Here is a 9,884-nt window from a genome sequence, read left to right as displayed (position 1 = left end):
ATAATTATTTAGCATGCATTGCCATCATACGACCAGACACGCTTGGGTAGTCAGAGATGTACGTGTGCAAGATGAGCGACTGTAAAGAATGTTTACGCCCTATCTGACGAGTATCACGAGTTTCTGCACCAATTTTTTCCACTCTCCTCGGTGGGCGGTACTACGACGAAAATTAAATAGTTGATTTATGCGCTACGGCACAAACAACCGAGAAAATAATTTCAAGAGATGAATAATAAGGTGACAACTTTTCAAAACACCCGCAAGTCTTCCAGTTCCAAAACCACTTCAGTTTCCTTTTAATGCAAACGCATCATGCAATACATGGTACACCAAGATATAGCTTGCCCGCATTGGAATGAAAACAAGGAAAATCGAAGCTGTGTACATCTGGCCTCGGCACTTCTCGATCTTCTGGCCGGAATAACACGCGGACGGGGACTTCTAGGAAAATTTACATAATATTCCGGAAGAAGCTTGCAAAAAAAAAAAAAGTAGCGTCAACCGACTAACGAATGATCCACCAAACCCGACCTACAATGCACAGCTTTGAACGTGCGCAAAACAAAGCACAGGATGCACTTGCGGAAGTTCGCGGCGTCCTTGTCTCGTCGGGCGCGGAAACAAAGCGAACCCAACGGTTACGGACGAGCACGAATTTTCCCGCGAAAAAGAAAAAAAAATACTATAGAGGGAAATTTGGCTCGGGTCTCATACGGAATCTGCCAGTAGGGATATTGAGATGAGGGGCAGTGCATATGCATTTGCCTAAACTTCGTCTATTTTTGTGTTCAAGCAGCTCTGTGACTTTCGCAGTTGATCATTTTGGACACATTGTAATTTATAGTACTATGTAAATACAACAGTTTGCAATGATTACGCATGTGAGCGGCGACTAATTGCCTTGGTGTGTAAATTTAACTCTCGTAAACGTTCGTAAATTTAGATTATTATTATTATTATTATTATTATTATTATTATTATTATTATTATTATTATTATTATTATTATTATTATTATTATTATTATTATCTAGTTCGTACATATAAACGCTATCCCAAAGAGGAGTTAGCGAGCTAGCTGACCACTGCCACTAGAAGAGACACAACATTTGGCGGATCTAAACCCTAACCTAACCTAACTTAAACGTAGCTAGAAAGACAAGCGTAAAAACGTCACGAGGATCTGTAAACACATCAGCACGTAGCTTCTAACCATCCGCAGGCTTCTAACCATCACTCTTATTGTAGCGAAACTATCGTAGACCCTGAGTTCCCTCTAGTAATTTTTGTAGGAAGCTCAATGCGGACGAGCCGCGAAATTCGCGGCTTCAAGCAACGGATGCCCTAGCGGTGGGCCGATCGCGCGGCCCGTTGCCATGGCACCCGCATGCCTCATAACAGAGACGCGGACCCGTGGTACGCTCGATAGCGCTCGCTGGGCAAACGCTACGAGCGCATTCTTGGCGCTTTAATCACCTCAGTTAGCAGGCCGACTACGATGTCACCCGAAACGCTAAGCGTCCTGACAGCCTGGTAGACCAAGCGTCACGCAATTGTATCATTTCCATCAAGCTACAGCGGGGTGTCGGGGTAGTACACGGACTTTTCGGTTACGACGTTACCTCGAAACATGGTGTAGTGCATAAGAAAGCCATGCCATCACGCAGGTTAGTGTTTCTTTTTCCGTGGATGTGAAAATTAGGATTTCCCTTTGTAATTATATACCTGTCATCGCGAATGAACTCAAGTAGAGCACCTTGCTGAATATTATTGTTTCCTATATTGTAGCGTACGTTGAAATGTCATAAACGTGTTCTTGGGTGTAAGATGGGTCACGGTGACTTGATGTCGTATTCTGTTCAACACCGGTGCATGCCAGCTCATTGCCGATGATGACATTAGCAGAAAGCCTGCAATTTCGATCTCATAGTTGATCTGCACACTATACACTTGGGCGTTCTGTACTTTCTCTTCAGAGAGCTGGGATGTGATTTTGCAAGGTGTATCAGTCTTTGATAATATTGTCTTTTTTACCGTACATTAGGTGTACGTTAAAGAACCCCAGGTGCTCAAAATTGAACCGGAGTCCTGAAAATTATATCATAGTTTTGGTGCGTAAAAACCCAGAATGTAATTTTTGTAATTATTAAACTTTTTCTCCACTTTGACTGATCGGTTACCCGCAACTTCCTTACATTCTAGGCCACGAGACTACCCGGTCGATAATATCCTGTCATTTTTTATTGTGCCTTGCATGATTTTCCTTAGAGCTACAGTTCTCAGTGCTTATTTGCCGATATGTTTTTTTTCTTCACTCTTTTACGAGGCGGGATGACAACGCGCGGTCCATCATATCATTATTGGGGTCAATTACCTTCTGATAAAGCGGCGGATGATACGCTACGCATGCCAAGAAGGCATGGACAGCTCAACAACCTCAGTGTTACTTATAGAGTGGACGCCGCTAACAATTGGTGGAGTTGGCACACGCCGAATAGTTTTGATAACTGTATACAAACACAGCTCAGGGGCCGGCGACATCGTGCATTCGCTGGCAGTGGGAGGAGACGCCGGCGGCGAGCAGCGGTGCGACAGCAGCGGACAACCACGGGTGACCGCTGGCCAGCTCCGTGCCTTTGACGGCGCGGCGGGCTTTGCGGTTTTTTCCCGGGAAGCGCATTCAGAGCCGCAATGAACGTCCGGGTGCGTAGCGCTCAGCACAATCGGGGGACCCGCGCACAGCGCTCTTCAGCTTGGCGGCCTCCGCTGTCACCGGCCACGACCCGAAAGTGTGCCCCAGCCTGGTCTTCTACGCCGATCCCTGCTGCGTCCGATATGGACGCCATGCGGTGCCCGACTCTTCGCGGTGCCGCCAAGGCGTTGATGGTGTCGGTGTTACTGTTCGGAGCATTCTACATTGCAGGTACGTTGGGAAGCGTCTGTATTGACGGTTGCCTTTCGCATGTCAATTCTGTGCGGTGCACTGAATGATTCTGAGTGTTCTGATCCATTTGGCAGGACTCCGTAGTATGGGAGATTATTTCGGCACCTTGTATTTCTTTTCTTTTTTTTTTTTGTTGAATCGGTTTCACGTATTGGTCACCTCCTTTTCTGGCTTCAAACTGTTAATGTAAAGAGCGGCAGACAACGATCTACTGCGTCTATATTCTCACCAGTGCACAACTTTGGACAGACCCTAATTTAGGATCACTGTAATTGCTTTATCATCTATTTTCGCCAGCTGAAGAGTTACAGGCTGCTTGAGTACGGACCCCACAAGTTACGCCAAACAAGTAATAGCACCTGTGCTGGTTATTATAGGTAGTCGCAAGAAAGAGGGACATCTTGTTGCGCGCTTTACCCCATGAGCAATTGTGTATTCATTGTTGCGACTCATACACGGCATGATAATGAGTGGCGATTGATTCAAACCATTTTTGTAACGTTTTGTAACGTCACGTTGCTATATGTGGATTTGTTTGCATACAACCTTATCGGGTGCCCCAAATGTCTCGCGCCGAACATTCTTGCTTCCATCTTGTTATGCATGTGATAACAGCGGTCACAGCCAGATTCAAGCTTAACTGCTCTAACAAAAATTCAGACCTCTTATTTAAACATGTGAATACTTGTGCGGCTTCCAAAATATTCAGAGTATTCTGAAGCGCCATTGCTTTTAGGCCTTTCTCATTCTGTGCAGTGTAGACAATATACATTATATTGCTATTACATTCCCAAAAAGTGGCAAAAAGAAAAAAAAAAGAAAAAAAAAGGACTCATGCACGCAGATTTAGCTTCTTACCAAGGAACCTCAGAGGGTCCAAATTTATCCCGAGTCCTAGGATACGACGCCCTTCATAGCCCACTGCTTATCCTTGGTACGTAAAATGTTATCAGTTATACGATGCCATTATTAGCTCACTCTAGAGCACTGCACGGGCCGCTTATTTCAGCCCGGGCCCGGCCCGGGCCCGTTTTTACGTTGGGTGGCCCGCCCGAGCCCGATCAAAACTTTTATGGCGAGACCCGGAAAATAATCTACGTTACCCGCCCGGCCCGGCCCGCCACCCCTTTACCTTAGTCCCGAGCCCGGCCCGAGCCCGACTCGAAACCGGCCCGAACCCGGCCCGAGACCTAAAAATAATGTTTTTCATAGTTGAGACGCCCGAGAATAACTCGCTGCACGTTACATGCACACCACCAGAAAGCTCGAGCCCGGTCCGGGCCTGCGTCAAAAAACCCGAGCCCGGCCCGGGCCCGGGTCAAAAAGCACACGCCGTGCCCGAGCCCGGCCCGAGCCCGAGAAAAAACTGTTCTACCCAGCCCGGCCCGGGCCGGGCCGGGCCCGGGCTTTCGAGTAAGCCCGAGCCCGTGCAGTGCTCTAGCTCACTCACTTATCGTAGCCATTGTCGTTGCCGTGAATTTTGATACACAGGTGGTTCTAGTCTTGCAAATGCCTTGCCGGAATCTTCCCCAACCGAACTGTGTGTTCAATGTCCTTACCGGCGTCATATAAGACATATAAGAGTGTATTCCTCGTCACGTGTCTCTCTATACGCCAACAGTATAGAGTACACAAACATTTCTGAGCCGTCCACGATGACACCCCGCACTTTAAACGCCTGATCCTACCTCTGCAAAGGAGCGAGTAGGGAGTAATGCGCAGATGTCGAACAACATTGTCGCCGCTCAAAATGAGGAGTATGTAGTTTGATCGAGCAGCTGAATAAGCAGTGTCAAATCAAACAGAAAGCGAGAGAGACAAAGGAAGTGAAAAGCGAACGCTGCCCATGAAGCAAAAGGTATACGTGCACCCGGACAAGTAGCACGCAACGCGCATGACATGTCCGGTCGGTCATTGCGTGAATGACCCCCGAGCACGCAATCATGGCGCGGCGCTCGCTTCCGCTTTCGCTCTCTTCCGATAGCGACGCCTGTCAGAGGCACACAACGCCACGCTGCCCATTGACTCATTAGCGACCCAACTTCTCGAGGCGCTTATTTCGGTAGCACAGCTGAGGTACTTCATACGGAAGCCTTTGATGAACCATTATTTGAAAACATTGTTTCAGAAGCCAGCAGGTTGCGCAAAGACTAGTTAATGAAAACGCATAGAAAAAAAAAAACGAGAAAATAAAACAACAAATTAAAAATATGCTTAGTCATGAATCACGTACAAATTGCGCACAAATCGTCATAAACCTGCCAGCTATACCAATATCAGTCAGTATACATACCTTTGCAACGCTGTCAAAACGATGCGTGAACATTGGGGTTGGGACCCGCGTTTCAGCATTCTGTGCTCGAGAAGCCTAGGGTTGTTGATCCTGTCTAGTACAGTCGAAGGAGCTTTTTTTGTGCACTAAAGCGAAGGAACTATCGAAGAATGTAGGTGGTTGTCTGCCCTACAGACATAGCAAGTGGGGCTGTCCGCTATTGGAGGTATGAAAAAGGAACAGGCTTTCGTGAACGATACGCTTAGTCACTGACAGCTTAGACGAGTTAACTGACGCATCTCATAGGTCGCATGGGTGAGGAAACGTATGGCCTTGAAACGAATAAAAGAGTTGAATAGATTCAACCCTCCAATGGGTTCTTGAGGATTGGCTAGGATTCACTGCCGGTGAGTCATGACTACGATATATTTATAAACGAATAGTAGTGTGAGTTCAGCCGCCACCACCAACGATATGGCGGCTGCCTGAAATTTTGTAACGATGGACTTCGTTTATGTTATCTGTACACATGACGACCCAAAAGTTCTAACCAAACCATCATAGCTAATATAAGCACGTCGTGCAGAAGTATAGTAACATCGCTCCACATAATCATTTCTGCCCTTAATTTTACCCCCAACGCAGCAAATTACAAGATGCGCTTGAGCTTAATGTGGGCGGCGCAACCGTTAAGATGTTCTTACTGCATCTGTAAAAGACCGATGGCAACACGCCCGGTGGACAGCGCAAACGCCGCTGGACAGTGTGCGCCACCTATTAGCAGGAAGAGGCGAAATATATGAGACGGAAACCGGGCAACGTTCGCAGTGTGGAACTTAAGAGCGTCGAAAACGACGTACACCTGCCCATCAAATGTTTTGCGACCAGGCGAACAGCGAAGAAGCTATTTTATGGCCTATATTACGCCACCTCCGACTGATTGGTGCAGTGTGTGTGCAGTGTGTGTGAGGGGCCTACGCGGTGCCCTAATCAGTAGCAGGCTGCATGACGAGGCCGCAAAAATTAAATTAAAACCATTTAACTCGGGTTTTATCTTCAGTGAACATGAACATAAAATCCAGAATTAGGAATTAAGGCTTCCACTACTAAATCCCAGAATTAAGAATCAAGTAATCAGGAGTCTGCCACTATCACGTGCCTCATTCTGGGGGACGCAGTAGTGACAGACTCGTGATTACTTTCTGAATACCTGGGCTTCCTATAAGTGCACTTAAATCTACGTACACGTGCGTTTTTACATTTCGCACTCATCGGAATGCGGCCGGCGATCGATCCCGTGACTTCGAGCTCAGCAGCTCAACGCCATAGCTGCTAAACTACCGCGGCAGGTGAGGTCGCAAATTAAAATTAATTTTCGCGTTTTACTTGCCAACACCACGATATTATTATGAGGCATGCCGCAGTGGGGGGCTCCGGATTAATTTTGACCACCTAGGCGTTCTTTAACGGGCGCCAAATGCATGGTACATAGGCGTTTTTGCATAAGCATCGGAGATTTTTCAGTCCTAGCAATCCGAAAATTATTCTCATCCTGTGTGCGTAGCGATAGCGGAGTGCTTTTTGTCGCTTTAAACAGACGCGCGGGACCGTCAGAAAATAGGAGACTTAAAGGCTGCAGGCTTGCACATAGTAAGGAGATCGGAGTTTCGTTTTTCATTTGTTGCCCACCAGGTGAAAGCTACACTGTCGAAGTTACGGTACACGCCCAGTTTCTTTACGATACAGAACTTGAGCATTTGCCAATTTGCTAAAATCTAGTACATTGTGGCGCGCTTTTTCACTTTAACTTAGGCTTATGTAAGGGTTGTAACTTGCATGCAATTTTTGTACATTACGTATGAAGCGCTTTTCTTTTCCGCTGTGCTAGTTTATCCTCGGTAAGCGAAACATACAACAGTTACTTCGTCAGAAATGTTGCCGAAATGCGAACAATAGACAAAACGATTTGGGTTCCTAGAGAAAAGAACAATCTGTGCTGACTACTTGACGTTTAGAATGCCGCAGAGACCGACGCTTTGATATTCCCTTGCTATAAAATGGCTTAAAAAGGTGCATATCACCAGCTGGTGTCAGTATCATTAAACGCTTTCTATAACTTTCTGCCTGTTTCACAGGTGAAAATGGATATTGAGGAAGCATTGCAGAAGATACAGAAGATCCAAATGTTCATTTTGTTGTGATTGCAAATGTCTGTGTGCTGCTTTCTGAAAAAGAAAAAAAGATCAAATTGTTATGAACGCTCTTCACGCAGTTTGTATCGAGCTTATTTTTCTCGAGTAAACATGCCAGCAAGAATAACATTTAGGCATAGTTGGTGCAGCATAGTGCACCATAGTGTAGCAACCATTGGACATACGCAGAAAAACAAGACACCATCATTTAAAATGACTTACTGAGGGCCTAGTAGGCGCATACTTGACATAATGAACGTTAACAAGAAACCCATTACTAATGAAAAAAAGGGGGGGGGGAGAGTAGGTGCTTGTCTTGTGTCCACCCCCTTTAGTGATGTGCTTGTTGTGAGCGCTCATTAATTATGTTAAGAGAGCATCAATGTTATTGTGTTAATATGCTGTGACGTTTTTATGGTAGTACTTTAAAATTCTAAAACAGGCAGCCCTGTATTTTGTGAGCCCTTGTAGCATATAATATTTTCGTTATTTTGTTCTTGCATAATTTTCTGTGACCTTGCTACTGCTGTTACAGATGCACTCAGGAAAGACGAAGCCCTAGACGGAGGATCGTGGATTCGAAGGAATCCCATCAGTTCAAGGCTCACGGCAGAGGATACAGTTCAGGCGTGGACCACTGATTCAGAACGCTTCGCCCAAACTTTTCTGGAGGGTTCCGGAGATGGAGAAAATAGCTACAACAGCCAGACGAGTGACTTCAGTGTGGTTCCACCTACCGTTACCATAGAACCCGGACAACCATCTCCTGTATTGGCATCTACAACGGCAGCAGATTACGTAGAGCTTAGTGATAGCACCGAACCTTCTCTGGCATCTTCAGATTCGGACTTTATTGAGAGCTGGGGTCTGTCGAGAACTTCGGTGGTATATCCGGGACCTTCTGTGGCTTCACCTGAGGCGACAGCCGACGATGTTACGCCGGAGCCTGAATTTATGACACCATCATTTCATAGTGACTACATGGACATGTTTTCGTCAGAGCCTGAAAAGCTCACATCTCAATTTTCAGTCTTCTCAGAAGAAGGCTTCTCTGACGGGGCTCTGTTGATAACGTCGTCGTTTCCTGTAGATAGCACAAGTGCATTCACACCAACACCTCACAGTTTGACGTCTCTGTCACCCAGCCCCCTGACGCACTTGCTTTCTGTAAGCTCTAGTCCTCTCTTAGACGAGTCACTGGCAGATATAGAAAGTGTTTCATTGGTAGACATTGAAGATGTGAGCGTAACCAGTAGCTCGTACTCAGGAGATGATTCCGAACTTGTTCACAGCACCAAGTCTTTGTTCCAGCAAACCTCGTTTCCGTCAACCACTGAGATTTCTATTTCCACTGAAAATCAGAAAAACGTGTCTGCACTAAATTACTCTGCGGTTCAGCTGTCTCGGCATGGCGTCAGCTCTGTGAACAATGCTAATGCGACTACTCTTCCGGCCATCGAGTCTTCCAGGCACTCGCTTCCGCTGAGCACTGTGCCAACATCGACGAGTCCATTATATTCGTCAACCTTGACAACGTCCTCATTATTAGGACCAGAAACGTTATTACCCTTCACCCCTGAATTACTGCCGATTGAAAAGACTTTCGATATTGGGACGGGATCACACTCCTCCAGTGCTGCCACTACGGAAATGCTACCAACAGGAAAGACAGAGGCGTCATATTTATCCAGCCCGTCTGCTCTGTGGACTTCAGAGAAGGGTCGCGAAAGGACGCCCTTAGGGAGTTGGCACAGTAGTGCAGAATCCAACAGGCCGACACTGTTGTGGTTTACTACGAGCCCTCCCGCTACGAGAAAGACGGATTGGTTTCTAACTTCAGTGTCTAAGTGGTTTGTGCCGCCGTCAACGACTCTGCCGGGTTGGAGTCGCAGCCCTGCAGATACTGTCGTCAGTCCAACCTCGGTGTTCAACTCATTCGGCCATCCAGACAACGGTTCGGAGCCGTCGCCGGAAGCGCTGAATGATCAGATGAAGTATTGGATAAGGACAGGTATGTGAACGCTACATCATCATCATCATCATCATCATCATCATCATCATCATCATCATCATCATCATCATCATCATCATCATCATCTCTTTATGTCCACTGCAGGACGAAGGCCTCTCCCTGCCATTTCGAATCACCCCTGTCTTGCACTAGCGGATTCCAATTTCCACCTGCAAATTTCCTCATTTCATCACGCCACCTAGTTTTCTTGCGTCCTCGACTACGCTTACCTTACACGCTACACGCTACATGCTGCGTAATAAATACTATAAGTTCGTTTGGGCTTCTGAAGCCGCATCTTTAAGAACGTAATAAGCTCTTGGCGCTGTCTGTGCGCACTGTAAGGGGACTTCTCAGGCAAAAGATTTTGAAGAAATTGGATAATTTCTGTCAGTAAAAACCTACAAGGAGCCCTGTGGGTGTCCTTGCTCCAAAAAAGAAAAAAAAAAGATTAAGAATGTGT

At 46.4% G+C, this 9,884-nt stretch overlaps 1 protein-coding gene across 1 annotated transcript in view; it reads left to right on the top strand.

Moving 5' to 3' along the window:
• Positions 1 to 2,447: 2,447 nt before the first annotated feature.
• Positions 2,448 to 9,884, top strand: part of LOC119450313 (uncharacterized) — a 33,737-nt gene continuing 26,300 nt past the window's right edge. Inside the window, exons 1-2 of the mRNA XM_037713737.2 lie at positions 2,448 to 2,925; positions 7,946 to 9,421. Of these exons, the coding sequence (XP_037569665.1) occupies positions 2,694 to 2,925; positions 7,946 to 9,421 (1,708 nt within the window). The 5' untranslated portion in view covers positions 2,448 to 2,693. The remainder of the gene's footprint in view (positions 2,926 to 7,945; positions 9,422 to 9,884) is intronic.

The sequence above is a fragment of the Dermacentor silvarum genome, chromosome 4 (assembly GCF_013339745.2).
Source record: "Dermacentor silvarum isolate Dsil-2018 chromosome 4, BIME_Dsil_1.4, whole genome shotgun sequence".
NCBI classification, from domain to species: Eukaryota; Metazoa; Arthropoda; class Arachnida; order Ixodida; family Ixodidae; genus Dermacentor; species Dermacentor silvarum.
This window is presented reverse-complemented; position numbering and strand designations above follow the sequence as displayed.